General features: G+C 39.3%; 1 protein-coding gene across 21 annotated transcripts in view; it reads left to right on the plus strand.

Moving 5' to 3' along the window:
- The window catches only part of TFDP2 (transcription factor Dp-2), a 203486-nt gene that overhangs the window by 126699 nt on the left and 53488 nt on the right, over positions 1–23299 (plus strand). For 2 of the 21 annotated variants that reach the window (XM_012102202.3, XM_060395031.1), the window contains exon 1: positions 300–347. The exons of 13 other annotated variants lie outside the window; for them this stretch is intronic. Coding sequence is in view for 1 of the 8 variants with exons in the window: in XM_060394995.1 (XP_060250978.1) it covers positions 3552–3555 (4 nt within the window). In the remaining 7 variants the exon portion in view is untranslated. Of the gene's footprint in view, positions 1–299; positions 3556–4674; positions 23297–23299 lie in introns of those variants that run through there. 6 more of the 21 variants (XM_060395017.1, XM_060395020.1, XM_042236107.1 and 3 more) reach the window with 6 other exon arrangements.

Here is a 23299-nt window from a genome sequence, read left to right on the forward strand (position 1 = left end):
ATTTTTTTGCCAGTTAAAATTCAAGTGATTTTTAGAAAAGTGTTAGGATCGAGTTAGGCATTGTGTTGTTTCACCACTTTTATTTTAAGGCTATTTCTGAAAGTCTTTAATATGACTTTGTTTCTTTCTAAGTGTTTTTGTGGCATTAGACAGTACTCCTCTTTTGAAAGCCAGTAACAAAACAATTTTCTTGAGCATCTTTTTAGTTTTACTGAGAAGTATGTTAAATTGAGTGTCTCTGAGCTCGATTGCTCATGTCTGACACAGTCTCAAGTTTCCAGTGAATGGTAACAAAGACTGTAGAGTGTTGTTGGTACTGCAGTGAGAGGCATGCTTCTTTAGACCAGGTAAGAGAGATCATTTTGTTTCTTACTGCTGGGTGCGTTTTTACAGCGTTTATTTTATATTCTTTAAACAGCAGCAATGTTAAATTGGTAAACAGCCAGGAGCACGCCGATTTCAAGACGTCCTTGCTTGTTGCAGACAGGAAAACTACAGGGTATGGGGGTTGGGGTGGGCAGGGGGGAGGGGTGGAGTAAGCTTAGTTCATCACTCAGTTACTTATATAAATCAATTAAAATGTAAAAATAATTCTGGAGCTCCATTTTCTCTGTTCAAGAACCAAAGAAGCAATTAAAGAAACAAATCCTTTTAAAGGTACTTCGTGGTTCTTACTTGTGAATGCAATTCAGAAGGGAGTTTTTACTTTCATTTCTTTCCAGAAATAAAATAAGCTTTGCCTCTTACCATAAATTTTTTTTTTCCTCATTAATGAAAACTTTGAAATTGTCAAGAGTAAAATCCGCTTCCTGCGGATCTTTGGAATAAACCTGACACTTAAGAAAAATATTTCAGCTTTTATAGCTGTTTCATTCCCTTTTTTCCTAGTTCATTTTTCTTAAAAGTATTTGTGCTTTGAAAATGTCAGCTGTATTCTAATGAAGCTCAGGCATTGTTTGCTCATAAAGGGGCCGGTGCATTCCACTGCTTTATGGTTTATTACCAGGCACAGTGTGAGAGTGTGGGTGGCACCATTTGGTGTCTGCCTCTTGGAAGGGACTGCCATTATGTTAGCATTGGATTGGCAAGGAAAATACAGCGTGCAAGATCCTATATGAGTCTGGATCCTGTGAAGAAAATTTTAGCCATAAACAGCCCTGCCTGAGCCTGGAATGTGACAGCTTGCTCTCTTCAAGTGTACTCTTGAAGCCTGCATTTCAGTTACAATGAGTATTCCCCCAGTCACATCTCTGGTTTTGTGGTGTATGTAACATTTACTTGTTCTGTGAACTTCAGTAAAGTGAATGTTTCTGGACAAACTATGACATTTTAAATGGACACGGTACACTTTTCAATAATATGTTTACTTTAAAAAAAAAAGTTTGAAGGAACTTAGTATTGGGGGGTGGCGGGTGGAGAGGGAGAGGAGGTCAGGCAGAGGCTTTCTTTCAGTTTGGAAAGCCCTGATGAAAAAAAGCAACAGATGTTTCTTCTGTTACAATTGAGGTTGTTTCATTCAAAATTCACAGTAGCTGGAATGGGGAGGGGCGGTCATAAATCTGACTTAATTAGTGAATAAAGAAAAAATAGTCATTTAAAATTTATTCTTTTATATTGAGGATTTCAGAAACAGTAGAGTAACATATTCCAAGTAACATACTTTTTGAAGAGGTTTTTTTTTTTTTTTTAAAATTAAAAATAAGTTGTGTGTCATTAGTGGAAATGTGAGAAAGTTAGTGATAGAGGAAATGATCATTAAACCATATATAATATTACAGAAAAAACTAAGCCACTATAAATTATATAAGGAATACTTAGGTGGCAAAAGTTTGCACAGTAGATATTAAGGCTCAAAATGAAATTGCAGCATGAAACATCATTTACATTTAGTGAGAGATTATTTTATCTTCAGTGAGAAGCATGAGACTTATTCCTAAAGATCTTGGAATAAGAAAATGTAGGAGAAATATTTTGAGTTTAATTGAAATGATGTGTTGTAGTTTCCCTCTTTAAAAAAAAAAGGATAGTAAGCTTAGAGCAAGTAAGCTCTTGGAGAGAGGAGAATGTTTATCTGCTGAAAAGGCTAAGAAGGAAGAAGAGCTTGGAAGCGATATGCATGAAATGAAAGCAGTCAAAAAATGGCTTTTCACTTGGTGAAGTTCATAATGAGTAAAGTAAAAATGTCTCCTTTTACAAGTAACACATAGAGAAGCTCTGTGCTCCCGTATAGTATGTGTTTATATATATTACAATTTTATGCATCTCTTAAAGTTAGCTCTTAGGAAACCAGTGCTGAGCACCAGATATTTCTGATTAGGCACTTACTAAAATGTAGCCCCCACCCTGCCCCATGAAGTTAGTAATATATGCTAGTCAGAAAATTCTTTGAACCGTAGTTCCAAATTTGCATATGGAGCAAATGTTAAACGGTTTTCTGAATGTTTAGCTGGTCTAAGGAGAGGACTGAGAAAGATAACAATGTTAAAGGAGATTATTAAAAATTTCTCTTGCTCCTTGCTACGATCTCTGGGCTTCCCAGATTTTCTTTGCTTCCCGTATTGACAACAGAATTCAGAGATTTTGAAACTTTTCAGACCATTTTTTGAATTAAGATTAAGAGTTTAAGGAATAGCAGTATGGAGCGGTTGAATTGTTTTTCTCTAAGATAACTAACTTACAGGAGCTTAAAATGGATTTACCAAATTATAGGTTTGATTAGAGTAAGAATGTTTATCATTTTGACCAAAGAATGTATATAGTGTTAATGGACTAGAGAGCCCTAAAAAAAAAAAGGTGACTTCACATGTGATATATAGCTTTCACAGCATCATGGCTTATAGTTATCAAAAACATATCACTTATGATTATAAATGTAAGTATGACAGTATATTACCACATCAGCAACAGCAGTGCAGAAGTCATTGAGACTGTTAAGCCTTCAATTTAAGAATAGCATACTGAATGAAGACTTCTGGAGTAAAATACCTGTGGTTCCTGCAAAAACTGAGGTCTGGGAGGTGTGAACTTTGCCTATTCATTTCTCTCCAATTCCGAAGACCCAGAAAGTGGCTGATTTAGATGTTCTCTTGGCTTTACCTATTTTTATGCCTTTAGAAACCATTCATGGTGACCTAGAAATCTCTCATCTCTGGTGTGTAAGTCATAGGGAAGATTTGCCGGAAGCCTATGTTTTTCTGAAAAGAAAACCTTTTTACATTGTTGTTAAGGAGCAGGTACAAGTGCTGTGCTTTAAGTGTATTATGAGCTAACTCTGTTTTGCAAGTGGGTACAGGAACCTGTGGTGTAATAACATTCTTTCTTTCTACCAAGTGTTAAGCAACCGGTTTTCAAGTGAACTTTTGGTTCTTGACTCTGAAGCCAGAGATCATCAGCAGGGGGCTTTGCTTTTGGCACTTGGCTTTCTCTTGCACAGTTTGGCAGCTCTCTTGGCAATTTCTCTGACAGAAATGAAGAGACTTCTAACTGAGCACTTACTGTGTGCCAAGTGGACCCAGTAGAACTTACTTTTTAAAAGTTTGCAGAATCTTTTCATGGGTAAGATTTTAATACAAAAGAGTTTGTTGATACTGATGTCTAAGATTTTGTGCTCTTGACAGTATGGTTTAAATGTAGCTTCAGTGATAGCTCTCAAGTGGAAGACAGTATTGAAATAAGAGTATTGATAACAGTGCAGTTTTGAGTGAGTTAACAGCGTGGCATATGGAATACAATAATCCCGGTTTTTATTGCTAAGGAAAAGAACTGCTTTGAAATTCTAATTCATGGGTAGTCTTTGGTCTTTTTGAGTTTGTTTCCTAAAGTTTTAAATTTGTTTTAAGAACGCAACTTTTAAACTGAATCTGTCTGTAGCCTTTGGCACCTTTTGTAAATATTAGAAAAAGAGCTTCTCTTGAAAGTGTGAAAGTGTTAGTCGCTCAGTTGTGTCTGACTCCTTATGACTTCATGGACTATAGCTCCCCAGGCTTCTGTGTCCATGGAATTCTCCAGGCAAGAATACTGGAGTGAGTAGCCATTCCCTTCTCCAGGGGATCTTCCTGACCCATGGATCGAACCCAGGTCTCCTGCAGGCAGATTCTTTACTATCAGAGTGATTTATTTGTAACAGGGTCTGGGGCAAGTTAGCATCTCAGAAGGGTTATGGGCTTCTTCATGAGAGTGATTTCCAATTAAGTGCCCTTGGGTATGCTAATGCTCATTGGGCCTGATCTTGTGGTTGCACCCAGCTGTGTTGATCTACTCCAGCCATTCAGTGGCTGTTGGTCCAAGATAAAATATGCTGCTTTCCGCTCGCTCTCTTTTCTAGACAACAGACAGCGTCTATGTGCCATCTGGTGGGTCTGTTGGCTCTGGTGAGGTGCTAAAAGTAGTGGCTGAAAATAGGCTAAACACTGAAAAGATATAACATGTAAGAACAAGAGACAATAAATAATAATAATAATAATAAATAAGAGTCACTTGTCCTTTCTCTTTTTAAGACAAAAATGGAGATAAGTGGAGTAGAAAGAGTCTACTTAGACACCATTACTTCCTGAATTTGAACACAGAGAAAAAGGGTACTGTAGCAGTTTGTCCCAGTCTTGCTTGATTCTCAGAATCGTCTGAGGTACTTACTTATTTAAAGTACTCATTGCCACCTGGTTTTTGATTCTTTAGGTGTCTAGTGGAGCCCAGAAACGTGTTTTGATGAAGAGGGATACTACCCTCTCCCACTGTTGTCATCCTCTTTGTGTCCTATGACCAGACACATGGGAAGAGTTACTGGGAAGGCTTGGAAGAACCAAATCGTTTGAGGCCATATGGTAAACTTAATTATTAATCGGAAGATAATGTGTCCAACACTTGGAAATCCTAATTAAGGAGGTGGAAGTGGAAATCAAGAATTAAAAGTTGTCCTTGTCTCAGCAAGGTAAACAGAAAAAGGACAAAGGGACATATTTTAACTAAAGATAAAGAAGCCATTGAAAAACAATAGGATCCAGCCTCTAGGAGAGCTGAATGTTTTTGGATGGACATTGAAAAGGAAAAGTCCTACAAAAGAAACCCAGGGAGAATGGACTATATGATTTCTAAGATCTTTTAGCTTTGACATTTGATGAACTAAATGAAAACAGTTATAATATTCCTGATACCAGAGCTTGAATTAGCAGTTCATTTAAGAAATTAGTAGGCCCTCTTTAAATTCTGACATGTGAGGAGAAGAAGAAAGAAATGTTTTTCTCTTTTCAGATTGAAGAATCCAGGGTATTTATGGTTATGGATACCAGAGGCAGGGAGAGCTGGCTAATGGTTTTAAAAGGTGTCCTCCAAGTAAAAATGCTTATCAAAGCCAAGAGAAAAGACTGGATCCTCCAGGGCAAGGAAGGACTAACATAAAAGATTTACTGGTTCATTGGGAGTATGCTCTGAGGGCTGTAGAGTTGTTTTTTTGGGGGGTGGGAGGTTATGGTCACTTCAAGGATCCTCTCTGGTTCCTTGGAAAGATTCTGGTTAGGTGGTCCTTTGTGGTGGCGGGGGAAATCCTAGAAGTCTTGTTTTCTGACAGCTGCAAAAACATTCCGACTCTGGCTTCCATGCCTGTGATATATAGGAATGTGCATTTCACTTCTTCTGTCTTCATTTATGCTGTAAGGATGCTTGATTTCCATTTTGGAACCACATACACTAAAGGTCATTTTAACCATAACTTTGGAGATCTTATGAACTTTTCTATTTCTCAGCCTTGCCAATTACAGCGATGCCATGGTCACCCATGTTACAAAGTGTAGTAATGGTGTTGGATTTAATCTTAGCAACTTTGGTGAACATGATTGAGTACAGATGCAACAATATAGAACACAGCAGTGTTATGGGGTACATACAGGTAATGCCCAGTATATAGCTAAACCGTAAATAGAAAACTTTAAAAAAAAGTTAACAAATGAAGTCAGAGTGACTGCAGGTTTATCTACCTTCAGTCCCCAATCCCGACATGCGTCTTATATATGGATGTGCTATATTTTACTGTCTTAACAGATTTGCTATTTCCCCTATCTTTGCAAACTAATGTGTGCTTGCTTTATGAAGATGGTGCTGTTGATCTGTGGGGCCTGAGTTATTTTTCAAATAAAGATGATAAATATCCCCTGAGCCATCATATTGTTCTCCCTACCCGACTCTCTCTTCAGTGACATATGTTATTTGCTAGATGACTGGCTAGAATTAGAAATAGGCTGAAGACTGTGGAATCTTCCCTTTTTGCAGAATGAATGGACCTCTTCCAGAATCGACCTGTGACTTGACCACATTAGTACTGTATTTGAAACTGATCTACAGTCCTTTAAAACCGTTATTAACAAATAATTAAAGGGTAGTATGGGAAGGAGGGAAACGCTTGACACTTTCTGAGTCTCCTTATTCTCTGTTGGAAATGTTAATCATGAACAAAGTGAAGCCTGTGATGCTGTCGTATAAAGAGGCACATCAGTGGAGCAAATAGACAGTCAGTAAGGTGGAGTTAGTAGTGCGACTGAAGGTAGTCAGTAAGGTAGACGTTCCTGTAGCGTGGGGGAGGGGAGAAGAGTTCTCATTAGATGGTAGCCAGCCACCATTGGCAGCCTAAAGTAGCCATCTAGGGGGCAAAATTGGGTCATTCATTTCTCACGTTAGATAAATTCCAGATGGTCAAGGATGTAAAATTTAAAATGAAGGTATCAAAGTAGAAAACATGGGGATGTTTAATACAGTCTTTAGTATGTAATGAATGACAATTAAATTCAAGAATAGCATATCTAACTGGAAATACCAGACTTGTGCATGCTAAGTCACTTCAGTCTTGTCCGACTCTTTTGTGACCCTGTGGACTGTAGCCCGCCCGTCTTCTCTGTCCATGGGATTTTCCAGGCGAGAATACTGGAGTGGGTTGCCATGCCCTCCTTCAGGGGATCTTCCTGACTCAGAGATTTAACCTGCATCTCTTATGTGCTCACAGACCTTTTTAATATGACATTAAAGTCATAAAAGGAAAGAAGTATAAGATTGACAACATTCTTTTCAAATGTGAAGAGAAAATCATATATAAAAGCCAAAGACAAGTGTCAAGTTGGGAAAATTATTTTCACCAGGTATAACAAAGAATATTCTTACCTTTCAGTATTTAAAGAGAGTCTACCAGTGAATCACCACCAACCAATAGGAAGATGGTCCTAATTCTCAGGAAGGAAAATTTAGATGACTTTTAAAGAAAGCATATTAGCCTTATTCTCATAATAAAACCAAAATAAAATCAAAGTGAGATGCTATTTTTAGCCTAAAGATTGACAGAAATAAAGTTTGATAAAACACTGAGTTCGTAAGGTTATGTGGAAATGGATACATTCATACATTTCTGAATAGAAGATGAATTTGTACAGATATTTGGTACAACGGATGTGCGTAAAGATATATGTAGTCATTGCAGCATTATTTGTAGTAATAAAAAGATTTTACTATTAATGTTTGTAACACGAAAAGTTTTCCATTATTAAGGGACTCAAGCTGCTAGAGCTATACAAAGAAATATTATATAGCTAACAAAGTAGATATTGAATCAAAATTACATATGTATGTAAATAGGTAGGGAAAGACATCTAAAATAGATATAGTATTGTTAAGTGGTAAAAAAGCAATGTGCAAACTGATGGTTTTTAACCATATGTGTAAGGGAAAAAGGATATATATATGCGTATATGTTAGTATATGCCTTGAGTATTTCTGAAAGGTTATATAGAAACGCATTGTAGCTGTCACTAGGGAAGGGGGGGAATGGTTAGGTGGTGGTTGGTGATGGGAGGAGATTTAGTTTTCATTGAATAATATGCCTATCTCCTGAATTTGTATCACATGCTTCCATCATTCATGTATTCATGCATTCATTCGTTCATCTGACAGATATTTTTTGAAATTTTTATTGGAGTGTAGTTACTTTACAGTGTCGTGTTAGTTTTTGCTCACTGTGCAGCAGAGTGAAGCGGCTGTAAGTACACATATCTCTCCCCTTTTCTGGGTTTCCTTCACATTGAGGTCACCGTGGAGCAGTGACTAGAGTTCCCTGTGCTATAGTATGTTCTCCTCGGGTGTGCTTTGTCAGTTGTGTCCGACTCTCTTGTGAACATGTAGACCGTAGCCCGCTAGGCTCCTCTGTCCATGCCAGGATTTTTCTCGGCAAAAATACTGGAGTGGGTTGCCATTTCCTCCTCTGGGGATCTTCCCGACCCAGGAATCGAACCTGCATCTCCTGTATTTCCTGCATTGACAGGTGGATTGTTTACCCCTGAGCCACATTAGTTACCTATTTTATACATAGGATCAGTAGTGTATATATGTCAATCCCAGTCTCTCCATTAATCCCATGCCCACCCTTCCTCCCTTGGTGTCCATACATTTCATTTGTTCTCTACATCTGTGTCTCTGATGGTCTATACCAGTTTTTTCAGATTCCACATATATACATTAGTATATACTTATTTTTCTGACTTCACTCTGTATGACAGTGTTTAGGTCCATCCACATCTTTACACATGACCCAGTTTTGTTCTTTTTTATGGCCAAGTAGTATTCCATTGTCGGAGAAGGCAATGGCATCCCACTCCAGCACTCTTGCCTGGAAAATCCCATGGACGGGGGAGCCTGGTAGGCTGCAGTCCATGGGGTCGCTAAGAGTCAGACACGACTGAGCGACTTCACTTTCACTTTTCACTTTCATGCATTGGAGAAGGAAATGGCAACCCACTCCTGTGTTCTTGCCTGGAGACTCCCAGGGACAGGGGAGCCTGGTGGGCTGCCGTCTATGGGGTCACACAGAGTCGGACACGACTGAAGCGACTTAGCAGCCGCAGCAGCAGTATTCCATTGTATTTACCTCTCTGTGTGTGTGTATGTGTGTGTGTACATACACATATAAATATATATGCATACACACACCACATCTTTATCCACCCCTCTTTTGATGGACAGTTAGGTTGCTCCCATGCCCCGGCTGTTGTAAATGGTGCTGCAGTGAACATCGGGGTGCGTGTGTCTTTGTGACAGATGCGTCATGTGTGCTATGAGCAGATAATGATCATATAAGCAAGTAAATGTGCAGTACAGTCAAACAGAGAAGTACTGTGGAAAATCATGGTGAATGAAGAAGTGCTGACATGGCGTAATCAGGCATTTCTGATGCACTGACAACCGAGCAGAGTTTTGAAGGAAACTGGGGAATAAGGCACATAGATGGATATCTAGGGAAAGAAAGTTATCAACAGAGGGAACTTGAGATACAAAGGCCATGAGGGAGAAAATGACTGGACATGGTTTGAGGAGCAGCGCACAGTCCTGCGTGAATGCAGTGCTACAAAGGGGGAGAGAGGGGAGCGATCTGACAGCTGATGATGTCAGAAAGGAGGGGTCAAGTGACCTTGGGCCCGATTAACCGTCTTAAGGACTGCATTTATAATAGCCAGGACATGGAAGCAACCTAGATGTCCATCAGCAGATAAATGGATAAGAAAGCTGTGGTACATATACACAATGGAGTATTACTCAGCCATTAAAAAGAATACATTTTGAATCAGTTCTAATGAGGTGGATGAAACTGGAGCCTGTTATACAGAGTGAAGTAAACCAGAAAGAAAAACACCAATACAGTATACTAACGCATATATATGGAATTTAGAAAGATGGTAATGATAACTCTGTATGCGAGACAGCAAAAGAGACACAGATGTATAGAACAGTCTTTTGGACTTTTTGGGAGAGGGCGAGGGCGGGATGATTTGGGAGAATGGCATGGGAACATGTATAATATCATATATGAAACAAATCACCAGTCCAGGTTCGATGCATGATACTGGATGCTTGGGGCTGGTGCACTAGGATGACCCAGAGGGATGGTACAGGGAGGGAGGAGGGAAGGGGGGTTCAGGATGGGGAACACGTGTATACCCGTGGCAGATTCATGTTGATGCATGGCAAAACCAATACAATATTGTAAAGTAATTAACCTCCAATTAAAATAAATAAATTTATATTTTTGAAAAAATTTAAAAAAAGATTAAGGACTGCAAAGTCACTGGAGAATTTGGAAGAGAATTACTCCACAAAGGAGGATCACTCGGCTGTGTGATGACAGATAGAACAGTGCTGTTCAGTAGCACGACATAAGTCACATAATTTTAAATTTTCTAGTAGCCAGGTTAAAATGGTGAAAACAAACAGATAAAATTAGTCTGAATGATAAATTTTATTTACCCCAGTATCTAGAACATTTATCATTGAACATGTAGTCAACATAATCAAATTTTTAGTGAGATAGGTTTTGGTTACTTGCCTTCAAGATCGATTATCTTACACTTAAAGCACATTTCAGTTTAGATGTTAAAGTTTCAACAGTTGGGGTGAAATGCAGTACTACCGAAATAGTCATGCTGTTTTTAATGGAAAAATATTTTCTACTACTTCAGTTTGTAAATTTGAGTTAATTAAAATTTTAAAAGTTTAGGAATTTAGAGAGGGAAATGGCAACTCACTCAAGTATTCTTACTTGGGAAATCCGGATTTCCCAGGCATGAGGAGCCTGGCAGGCTACAGTCCATGGAGTCGCAAAGAGTTGCAAAGGGTATTAATGATGCTAAGACAGGACTTAGTGACTAAGCAACAACAAAAGTCTAGAAATTAGGTCCTCAGTCATGCTAACTGCATTTCAAGTGCGTTATAGCTTAATGACTACTGTATTGGAAAGCTTGGGAGTAGAGTTGTGGGCTTAGGTGGGCCTAATGCAGGACAGGTGGATGAATCAGGAACACGTTACAATAATTCAAGATAGAAATGGTCGCTTGGATCAGAGTGGTAGCAGCAGAGTGCATGAGAATTGGTTGTATTCAAGATACCTTTTATTTTGTTTTATTTATGTTTTAAACTGTGAGTTTATTGAGGGCTTGATATTATTATTTATTTGCCTGCACTGGGTCTTCATTTCAGCATGACATGTGGGATCTTTAGTTACATCTCTTCGTTGTGGCGCATGGAATCTAGTTCCCTGACCTGGATCGAACCCAGGCCCCCTGCGTTGGGAGTGCAGAGTTTTAGCTACTGGACCACCAAGGAAGTCCCACATTTATCTTATTTTCTGTAAACATTAAATCATTTTTATTGTGGGTATGGATACAGATGTATAGCAAAGAACTAAATGAAAATTCAAAATGAGGACCACCACCATAAATATAAACCAGCAATATTCTGACACAACTTCTTTGTACATAGATTGTTTGGGTTTTTTAATTTATATTTTTTTTGTACATTCTGTTGAATTTTTCATTGTCCATCTGCTTTTTTTTTTTAAGTATCTGTAATTTTATAAGACACTGGCTATATTTCTCATGTTGAACAATACTTCCTTGAGCCTATCTTACACCCAATAATTTGTGCTTCCCACTCCCCGACCTCTATTTTGTCTGTCCCTCCCTAACTGGTAACCACACCTTTGTTCTCTAGTCAGAATACATTTTAAAGATAGGGCCAGTAGGATTTATTAATGGATTGTATGTAGGATATAAGAAATGTCAGTAGTGATCTCTTTTGGCCTATGAAGAGTTGAAGAATGGAGCTGACATCTACTGTGATGAAGAGAGAGATGGGAGGAGTTTTCTGTGTGCGCTGGGGAGCAGTCAGAAATTTGGAGTATTAAGAGTTCAGTTTCGAGTATGTTAAGTTTGAGTAACGATTAAACATCAGAATGGAGATATGCAAAAGGACAGTTGGATACATGAGTCTGACAGAAGCTGTCATACCACCTCGTGAGGAAGAGTTGACAGAGAAGAGTCAGAGGACTAATATAAAGGGGTCTCGATTGTTTCTAGGAGGACCCAGCAACCACAAGTGAGGAGAAGCCGGTGGTTCGAAGGAGAGCCAAGAGAGAATGGAGGTTTGGATGCCAAGTGGAGAGTGTTTGAGAGGAAGGTGTGATTTTTGAAAAGAATCAGATATGGCTGGTAGATTAAGGTTAAGTTGAAAACTGAGAATTGATCATTGGATTTAGCAACATGGAGATGATCTTGGTAGGAACTAGTTCAGTGAAGTTGGGGAGCGGGCACAGGAATGGGTTAAAGAAAACAGAGTGGAGAGGTAGAGCGAGCAGATGTTGACGGATTTGGTGAGTTTTGTTGTGAAGGGCGACCGAAACGAATTGGTAGCTGGAGAGCTGTGTGCATAGTTAAGGCAACTTAACTATGGTTTTGTGTCCTGTTTTTAAGATGAAAGGAAAAAAATGGCGTGTTCATAGGGTGATAAGAGTGATCCAGCGGAAGGGGATAGATTGTGATGATGCAAGAGGTTTCCAAAAGAGAGAGTAGCTGGAAGAATGTAGTTTAGACAAATCCATCAACTACCTGTTTAAAAAATAAACGTAGGTAACAAGAGGACAAGCAAGAGGATTGTTTAATCTGTAATTAGCTTCTTAGCAATAAGTAAATAAATTGCACAGGGCGCTTTTTTCCGATTTTTAAAAATTAAGATGCAATTTACATGCAGTAGAATTAACCCTTTTTAGCCTAGAGTTCTACGAGTTTGACAAACACATATATATACCACCACATTTTTAACTTTTCTTTAGGGCTGTAGGTTTAGCTTGTCCTGTGAAGTTTGGACCCTGTATGTATGGGATGTTAACAATTTCTGATTTGAGATATTTATAAACCCATAAAATAAGCATATTCATTCCTATAATAAGTTACTAATATGGTTCTTCTAGGAGGATGTGATAGGCTTGGATGGAGGTTTTCCCCAAAGCTAGTTCAAGGCCAAAAATTTTTTCCCCAAAAGATAAAATATAACTTGTACTGACATCATACGTGCTTAGTCACTTCAGTCATGTCTGACTCTTTGCAACCCCGTGGGCTGTAGCCCGCCAGGCTCCTCTGTCCTGGGGATTCTCTAGGCAAGAATACCAGAGTGGGCTGCCATGCCCATCTCCAGGGGAATCTTCCTGACCCGCGCCTCTTAATGTCTCCTGCATTGGCAGGCGGGTTCTTTACTACTAATGCCATCTGGGAAGTCCACTGACATCATAACAAACCACAATTATTTGAAGTTTTCATTTTAATTGGACATATTAAAGGTGATTATAACTAGAACCGTGCCTTCCCGCCCCCCACCCCACCCTGTCCCCCGCACCAAGAATTACAAGTGAAAGAACTCTGGTGTTCTGGACAATTCTGATGGAAACAGAAGGATTCCAGTTATTCAAGAAATCAAGATAAAATCTGAGGCAAAATTTTGTGCCTCTTCCAAGATTTGCTATAAGTTTTAGCTCTTTTTCAAGCCCCTTTCCTAGGTGATTGATCTCATTTTAGTTAATTCAGGGAATTGCCAGGATCAAAATCCAGGCAGGTCTTTAAATTTTTGTTTTTAATAAATACATCATGTGCTAGACATTGGCTTCTGGACAGTGTCAGGACCCTGTTGCCAGGCAGCTGTGAATTAAGGCCAAGTACTTATGAAAAATTATTTAGACTTGGTTTGGTTTACTCCTAATGGAGCTGACATTTCAGGAGGCTAGATGTTTGTAACCTATTTAAATGTCTTTTTGAATCTAAAAAATTATATTTCTGCTGCTGAGCCTAGTTGATTTTATGAAAGTAAATTATGTCTAAATACGTTTCTTTTATTTATAGATATTACAATTGTGAAATCCCAGTAGAGTCTTTCTAACTGCTCCTGAAACAAATTTCATTTTTACTAATTATAAAACAGAGACGCTTCATTTATAGATCTTCACCTTGTATGAACAGTACTGGCTGACTCCCTGTCAGTCTTTTTTTTTTTTTGGTTCAGAGTAGCAATAGGTTTTTACATTATAGAACAAGTGCATTCATGTTCATAAAACTTTTTAATAATAATAAAGTATAAAACAAAGGAAAACATTTATCCCTACTACTCACCCAGAGGTAACCTCTATTAAGTTTGTTATCTTGCCAGACTCTTTCTGCATCTGTAAACTTATGTGTATATGTAGGTTTTTCTTTTTTTTTTCAAATGAAGGATAATTGCTTTACAGAATTTTGTTGTTTTCTGTCAAACCTCACCATGAATCAACCATACATGGATTGATGGGTGTATACATACATCCCCTTCCCTTTGAAGCTCCCTCCCATCTCCCTCCCTATCCCATTCCTCTAGGTTGATACAGAGCCCCTGATTTGGGTTTCCTGAGACATACAGCAAATTCCCGTTGGCTGTCCATTTTACATATGATAATGTAAGTTTCCATGTTTCTCTTTCCATACATCTCACCCTCTCCTCCCCTCTCCCCATGTCCATAAGTCTGTTCTCTATGTCTGTTTCTCCATTGCTGCCCTGTAAATAAATTCTTCAGTACCATTTTTCTAGATTCCGTATGTATGCATTAGACTACGATATTTATCTTCCTCTTTCTGACTTACTTCACTCTGTATAATAGGCTGTAGGTTCATCCGCCTCATCAGAACTGACTCAAATGGGTTCCTTTTTATAGCTGAGTAATATTCTATTGTATATATGTACTGCTAATTCTTTATCCATTCTCTGTTGGTGGACATCTAGGTTGCTTCCATGTTCTAGCCATCATAAATAGTGCTGCAGTGAACAGTGGGATACATGTGTCTTTTTCAATTTTGGTTTCCTTAGGGTATATGCCTAGGAGTGGATTGCTGGGTCGTATGGTGGTTTTATTCCTAGTTTCCTAAGGAATCTCCATACCATCTTCCATAGTGGCTGTATCAATTTACATTCCCACCAACAGTGCAAGAGCATTCCTTTTTCTCCACATCCTCTCCAGCATTTATTGTTTGTAGACTTTTTGATGATGGCCATTCTGGCTGGTATGAGGTAATATCTCATTGGAGTTTTGATTTGCATTTCTCTAATAATGAGTGGTGTTGATCATCTTTTCATGTGTTTGTTAGCCATTTCTATGTCTTCTGTGGAGAAATGTCTGTTTAGATCTTTTTCCCACTTTTTGATTGGGTTGTTTGTTTTTCTGGCATTGAGTTGTATGAGCTGCTTGTATATTTTGGAAATCAATCCTTTGTCAGTTGTTTCATTTGCTGTTATTTTCTCCCATTCTGAGGGTTGTCTGTTCACCTCGGTTATAGTTTCCTTTGCTGTGCAAAAGCTTTTAGGTTTAATCAGATCCCACTTGTTTACTTCTGTTTTTATTTCCATTACTCTAGGAGGTAGATCGTAGAGGATCTTGCTTTGATTTATGTCAAGTGTTCTGCCTATGTTTTCCTCTAAGAGTTTTGTAGTTTCTGGTCTTACATTTAGGTGTTTAATCCATTTTGAGTTTATCTTTGTGTATGGTGTTAGGACGTGTTCTAATTTGATTCTCTTGCATGTAGCTGTCCAGTTTTCCTAGCACCATTTATTGAAGAGGCTGTCTTTGCCCCATTATATATTCTTGCCTCCTTTGTCAAAAATAAGGTACCCATAGGTGCATGGGTTTATTTCTGGGCTTTCTATCTTGTTCTATTGGTCTATATATCTGTTTCTATACCAGTATCATACCATAATGATGACTGTAGCTTTGTAGTATAATCTGAAGTCAGAAAGTTTGATTCTTCCAGCTCCATTCTTCTTTCTCAGGACTGCTTTGGCTATTCGGGGTCTTTTGTGTTTCCATATGAATTGTGAAAATTTTTTTTTTAGTTCTGTGAAAAATGCCATTGATAATTTGATAGGGATAGCATTGAATCCATAGATTGCTGATATATATATTATATATATATGCTGATATATATAATCCATAATTATTGATATATATGTTCCTGTTGTCATTTTGTCGGTTGTTTGGGGTTTGATTTGTAGATCTTTTTCTTCTCTTAGGTTTCTTGACTGTGTAAGTCCCTTTAACATTTGTTGTAAAGCTGGTTTGGTGGTACTGAATTCTCTTAGCTTTTACTTGTCTGAAAAGCTTTTGATTTCGCCATCAATTTTGAATGAGATCCTTGCCAGGTAGAGTAATCTTGGTTGTAGATTTTTCCCTTTCAGAACTTTAAATATATCCTGCCATTCCCTTCTGGCCTGCGGAGTTTCTGCTGAAAGGTCAGCTGTTAAACGTATGGGGTTTCCCCTGTACGTTAGTTTTTGCTTCTCCCTGGCTGCTTCTAATATTCTTTCTTTGTGTTTAATCTTTGTTAGTTTGATTAGTATGTGTCTTAGCATGTTTCTCCTTGGGTTTATCCTGTATGGGACTCTTTACACCTCTTGGACTTGATTGACTATTTCCTTTTCCATGTTGGGGAAATTTTCAACTACAATCTCTTCAAAAAATTTCTCATACCCTTTCTTTTTCTCTCTTCTTCTGGGACCCCTATAATTAAAATGTTGGTGAGTTTGCTGTTGTCCCAGAGGTCTCTGAGGCTATTCTCAGGCGTTTTCATTTTACTTTATTCTGCTCTTCAGAAGTTATTTCCACCATTTTACCTTCCATATCCCTGGTTCGTTCTTCTGCTTCTGATACTCTGCTATTGATTCTTTCTAGAGTATTTTTAATTTCAGTTGATTGTGTTGTTTGTATACGTATTCTTTAATTCTTCTAGGTCTTTGTTAATTGATTCTTGCATTTTCTCCATTCTGTTTTCAAGATTTTTGATTATCTGTACTGTCATTCTGAATTCTTTTTCAGGTAGTTTGCCTATTTCCTCTTCATTTATTTGGATTTCTGTGTTTCTAGTTTGTTCTTTCATTTGTGCAGTATTTCTCTGCCTTTCCATTATTATTATTTTCTTTAACTTGCTGTGTTTGAGGTCTCCTTTCCCCTGGCTTCATGGTGGAATTCTTTCTTCCTTTTGTTTTCTGCCCCCCTAAATTGGTGGAGTGGTTTGGGTAAGATTTATGCTAAGTTTTTTTGTTTGTCTGTTTTTCCTCTGATGGGCAAGGCTGAAAGAGGTGGTCATCCTGTCTGTTGATGTTGGGTTTGTTTTTTTGTTTTGTTTGTTGTTTGGATGCACAGGGTGCTACTGGTGGTTGGATGATGCCAGGTCTTTTATTCAAGTGGTTTCCTTTGTAGGAGTTCTCACTATCTGATACTCCCTAAGGTAAGTTCTCTGGTAGTCTAGGATCCTAGAGTCAGTGCTCCCACTCCAAAGGCTCATGGTTTGACCTCTGGTTGGGAACGAAGATTCCACATGTGGTTTGTTATGGCATTCAGTTCAGTCGCTCAGTCGTGTCCGACTCTTTGCAACCCCATGAACCGCAGCACGTCCAGCCTCCCTGTCCATCACCAACTCCTGGAGTCCACCCAAACCCATATCCATTGAGTAGGTGATGCCATCCAACCATCTTATCCTCTGTTGTCCTCTTCTCCTCCTGCCCTCAGTCTTTCTCAGTATCAGGGTCTTTTCCAATGAGTCATCTCTTTGCATCAGGTGGCCAAAGTATTGGAGTTTCAGCTTCAAATCAGTCCTTCCAGTGAACACCCAGGACTGATCTCCTTTAGGAAGGACTGGTTGGATCTCCTTGTAGTCCAAGGGACTCTCAAGAGTTTTCTCCAACACCACAGTTCAAAAGCATCAATTCTTCTGAGCTCAGCTTTCTTTATAGTCCAACTCTCACATCCATACATGACTACTGGAAAACCCATAGCCTTGACTAGACAGACCTTAGTCGGCAGAGTAATGTCTCTGCTTTTTAATTTGCTGTCTAGGTTGGTCATAGCTTTTCTTGCAAGGAGTAAGCGTCTTTTAATTTCATGGCTGCAGTCACCATCTGCAGTGATTTTGGAGCCCAAGAAATGAAGTCCATCATTGTTTCCACTGTTTCCCCATCTATTTCCTATGAAGTGATGGGACCAGATGCCATGATCTTTGTTTTCTGAATGCTGAGTTTTAAGCCAACTTTTCCAGTCTCCTCTTGCACTTTCATTAAGAGGCCCTTTAGTTCTTCTTCACTTTCTGCCATAAGGGTGGTGTCATCTGCATATCAGAGATTATTGATATTTCTCCCGACAGTCTTGATTCCAGCTTCTGCTTCCTCCATCCCAGCGTTTCTCATGATGTACTCTGCATAGAAGTTAAATAAGCAGGGTGACAATATACAGCCTTGACGTACTCCTTTTCCTATTTGGAACCAGTCTGTTGTTCCATGTCCAGTTCTAACTGTTGCTTCTTGACCTGCATATAGGTTTCTCAAGAGGCAGGTCAGGTGGTCTGGTATTTCTGTCTCTTTCAGAATTTTCCACAGTTTATTGTGATCCACACAGTCAAAGGCTTTGGCATAGTCAATAAAGCAGAAGTATATATTTTTCTGGAACTCCCTTGCTTTTTCCATGATCCAGAGGATGTTGGCAGTTTGATTTCTGGTTCCTCTGCCTTTTCTAAAACCAGCTTGAACATCTGGAAGTTCACGATTCATGTATTGCTGAAGCCTGGCTTGGAGAATCTTGAGCATTACTTTACTAGCGTGTGAGATGAGTGCAGTTGTGCGGTAGTTTGAGCATTCTTTGGCATTGCCTTTCTTAAGTGAGATTAAATAAAGTCTATACCCAAAAATGAGAAACCAAAGATGAACCCCAGACATACAGCAGTTACAAAATCAGGCAAATAATAATTAAAATAATGGAATATACACATATACATATACATCCAAAAGCAAAATCAAAATAGTCCAACAAAAATAAAGTACAGTAGATTTGCTTGGTGAACAAAGGAAACCAAAATTTATATTTACCAGTTAAGAACAAACTAACTAAAGCACAAACTGGGAAACAAAACTAAAGCAAGGTGCTACCTGGGGAATAAAGCAATGAAAACAAAACTAACAAATATGTTGAGAGGAAAGGAAATTAAGAAAAGGAAGAAAGAATAGGTATGCAAAGCTAAATAGAGGTGGATAAGGAAAATTTATATACATTAAAGATTAACTGCAAGGGGAAAAGAATGTTAGGGAAAACAAAGGAATAAATGTAGAAAAAATAATAGGTTTTAAAGAATTAAAAATTAAAGTAAAAAGTAAAGCAAAAAAAATTTAAGAGGAAAGGGGAAAAGAAAAAGGAAAACGCCACAGAACTGCAGAAGCGCAATGTAGAGGCAGAGGGTTATTAACAATAAAAAGAATGATTGAAGAAAGGAAAAACTCAAAAGCTTAATTAGATTTCATCGTGCCAATAAAATTGGCAACTGCGGGGTGAGGGGGAGGAAAAAAGGCGGGGGGGGAGAGATACTACAGACCAAGTCAAAACATAAGAAAAATAAATGTTTTTTTTTCGTGAGTCACTGCTTTCAGGGTCCTTTCACTCACTTGGTGTCACAGGCCACGTCACCTCCCTAGGATACCCTCCAACTCTCTGTACCTGCTGTGGGGGCAGCTCAGATTCTAATCTGGTCCTGCTCCTGTGTGTTCTTGCCTCCAATGTCCACAGCTATCAGAACTAGAGTGGTTTGTTTTTTGTCTTTTTTTTTTTTTTTTTTTTGGTGGGAGCTCTCAGTGTCCTTTGATATGTTCCATAAACAGAGAATCTGCCTAGTTGATAGTATGGATTTAATCTGCAGCTTGTACAGCTGGTGGGAAGGTTTTGGATACTCTTCCTTAGCCACACTGCCTCTGGGTTTCAATTGTGGTTTTATTTCCACCTCTGCATGTGAGTCATCCACTGGGGCTTGCTCCTGAGGCTGCCCAGGAGGACTTGGGTTTGCCCCTGTGGAGCCCAGGTGAAGAGGCGGTGCAGCTGCTTGGGTCGCAGGGGTTCTGGCAGCACCCAAGTCCTCAAGGGGGTTGGCAGCTAGGGCAGCGGGAAATACAGTGCTCTAGAAGGGTATGGCAACTGGTATTGGCCAGTATGCTCCAGTACTCTTGCCTGGAGAACCCTACCCCCCCCCCCCCCCCCCCCCCCCCCCCCCGACAAACAAGCCTGGCAGACCACAGTCCACAGGGTTGCAGAGTTGGACTCGACAAAAGTGAGCCCATGTGCATAGACACAAGCCTTTTTTTTTGCCTGTGGCAACTCTACCCAGTGAAGGTTGAGCGTGAAGATGGCGTAGTTGCTTGGGTCACAGGGATCCTGGCAGCACCAAGTGTGCAGGGGCACGGACTGCCTTAGCCACTGGAGTTATGGACCTATCAAGTCTTTTTTCAAGCCTCTGGCAGCTGTTGATCAGAAGGCCTCTTTGGCCATCTTTCTCCGTAGCTCCGCTCATTCAGGCACTTAGAGGGCTGCCTTGCCTGGGGTCCTTCTCCGTTGTTTTTAAGATAGACAGAATCATACCATTTAATCATCCTCTGTTTTTCTTTTTAGTCTTTGTTGAATGTGTTACAATATTGCTTCTGTTTTATGTTTTGTTGTTTTGAGTGTGAGGCCTGTGGGATCTTAGCTCCTCATCAGGGATCAAACCCACACCCCCTGCACAGGAAAGCGAAGTCTTCACCTTTGGAGCACCAGGGAAGTCCTCAGTCAGAAAAGTCCTCAGCTTTTATAATGGGAATGTTGTAATTTTTAGGGACTTCATAATACTCCATAATGTTTAAACATCTTAGTTGTTTCTCGGGTTTTGCTTTTATCTACAATGCTGTACTCCTAGGACGTGTTCTTATCGGCTTACATTATTAGATTGCACATCCAGCAGAGGAATTGCTGGTCAGAAGGTATGACCATTGCTAACTGTGACATTGTTGCAGAGGCTAGGTATCAGCTTATGTCTTAGGCCCCAGAGGGCAGTTGAAAGATTATTTGTTGAGGTAGAAAAGGCTTTAAAATGTGTATAGTTGTTTATTAGAGCACTTGCTTAAAATTTTATACCTTAGCACACAGTCCCAAAACTCCTCTCTAATTACAGTGTTGGACTGCCCTCCAAGAAGGTTCTCCAGGAGACCTATTTGCCCCCTTGACTGCTGCAGACAGGTCACTTGCGCTCAGTACCTGTAGTGCTTATTAGCATTAGAACTTGGCATACAGTAGGTACCAACTAAATATTTTTTAAATGCATCCGTTTTGCCACATCTTTACCAGCTCAGGACATTATCACACTTCTTAATCTTTATTAATTGGGTATATTAAAAATTTTCCTCTTTTTTGTTAACTTTTTGTTATTAAAATTAAGCATATCTATCCTGTGTGAATTTGTTTACCAAGTCTGAGATTCGTGTTAAGTATATTGGGTCTTTTGCTGTTTAGAAAATGTTTCTTTTTAGGCAGTGTATCTGTCAGTCTGTTTTCACTTCAGTTCAGTTCAGTCACTTCTGGCTCTTCGTGACCTCATGGACCACAGCACGCCAGGCCTCTCTGTCCATCACCAACTCCTGGAGTCTACTCAAACTTCTGTCCATTAAGTCGGTGATGACATCCAGTCATCTCATCCTCTGTCGTCCCCTTCTCCTCCTGGCCTCAATCTTTCCTAGCATCAGGGTCTTCCAATGAGTCAGCTCTTCGCATCAGGTGGCTAAAGTATTGGAGTTTCAGCTTCAGCATCAGTCCTTCCAATGAACACCCAGGACTGATCTCCTTTAGGATGGACTGGTTGGATCTCCTCACAGTTCAAGGGACTCTCAAGAGTCTTTTCCAACACCACAGTTCAAAAGCATCAGTTCTTTCACTTAAGTTTGCTAAATTGTGTTAATCTGCCATTTCTCCATTCATTTGAAATGCTACTTTTACCACATATAAATGAAGCAAATTTGGGACTTCGATTTCTGTTTTGTCAGTTTTTTTGTCTGCATCTTAGCCAATGTCACATGAATTCAGTCCCTTTAGCTATCTAATAATTGTGAAATCTGGGGGTCTAAAATTCCTCTCTTTTCCCATTATTCCTTTTTTTTTTTTTCCCAAAGAATTTTTTCTCGGCTGTTCTCTGTCTTTACTTTTCCAGATACTCTTTAGAGTCAAAGTTATTTGTTTCCTGCTAAATTCTTTGATATGAACTGGCATAACAGATCTGGCTTTAATGATATTTTTCTTTTTGTTTTCGACCTAAGTTTTATAGTCTTAATTTTCCTTTACTCTTAAGTTTCAAATTGAGATCAATTTATTCCCTAACCTTCATCCTCTTTTTTTGGATATGTTTCTTGCTTTACTGTTATTTGCAAAGTTTTGACTTTTGCTCCTCACACAGTGTATCAGAGATGATCTCATCTTAAACATTCAGCAGCCCTAAGACTATTAAAAAAAAAAGTCATCTGAGAGACAGTTTCGGGGCTGGATTCATCTTTGCATGGATTGGTGATGTGTCTCCCACTGCCCAGGCCTGAGTGCATGGCTCACATCTGTCTGTTCCAGTTCTCCCGCCTAGAACCGCAGATTAGTACTGCTGTCCAGTTAGGTGAATTCTTAAGCAGGTGAATAACCACATTTGGGGAGTTTTGATGATAACCTCAATCTTTAGCAACAGATAAGATATGCATATTACATGAAAGATCAGTTGAGCAGTTAGAGAGTAAGGACACTTTGATTATACCAGTTGCTCAGTCATGTGTTAAAAACAAAGGACCAGGTGTGTTAAGTTTATTTCACCTGTTAACAAGTAACAAAAGATACAGTTTAGGCTACATTACGGGAAGTATGGATCCAGATTAGGAAGGGTAATAGCTCCAGTCTGTACAAGTCAAACAGTTTTTATTGTTTCATGCACCTCTTTGATGCCAGGAACTATACCAGACACTTGAATACACAACTGATACCACAGTCTCCTTTACAGTAGAATTTCAAGTCAATAGTAGATTTTCGAAAACCCAGAAGAAGAGCATAGAGGCTAGAGACACAGAGAACAGAAGCTCTAGAGCCCGTGGGACCCAGTACAAATTATTTAACCTCACTCTGTCTTAATTTCTTCGTGGGTAAAATGGAGTCAGTAACAATACACTTCACACTTTTGTCCTAAGCAGTAATGAGGTGACGTATGCGTGGGAGCCTCTAGAACACACTTCGCCACATAGTGACGGCTCAGAAAATAGTATGGAGTGCTGTTTTGAAATGCTGAAAGGTAGTTGTTGTCTCAGCAGAGAGAGACTTCCCACCAGAAGGAGTTGTGTGCCCCAGAGTTGGAGTGGTTGACCTGGGGCCTTTCTGGGACTGCAGGGAATTTAATCTGATTGGAGTGGAAGGTGCGTGTGGACAGAGTAGCTAAGCACGAAGCTTCCCAGGGAGGCCGAGATCTCTAGGCGGGAGCTTTTGTGCCACGTTGAGGAGTCTGAAAGGCATTTAGAAAACGTTGTGGAACCTCAGAAACGCCTTAAATAGGGAGTGTCCACAACAGTTTCATCAGTGGAAAGACTGGTTCTTCACGGATGTGCAGAGACGCTAGGAAAGCCATTTGAGGTA

This window comes from Ovis aries, chromosome 1, assembly GCF_016772045.2.
Source record: "Ovis aries strain OAR_USU_Benz2616 breed Rambouillet chromosome 1, ARS-UI_Ramb_v3.0, whole genome shotgun sequence".
NCBI lineage: Eukaryota > Metazoa > Chordata > Mammalia > Artiodactyla > Bovidae > Ovis > Ovis aries.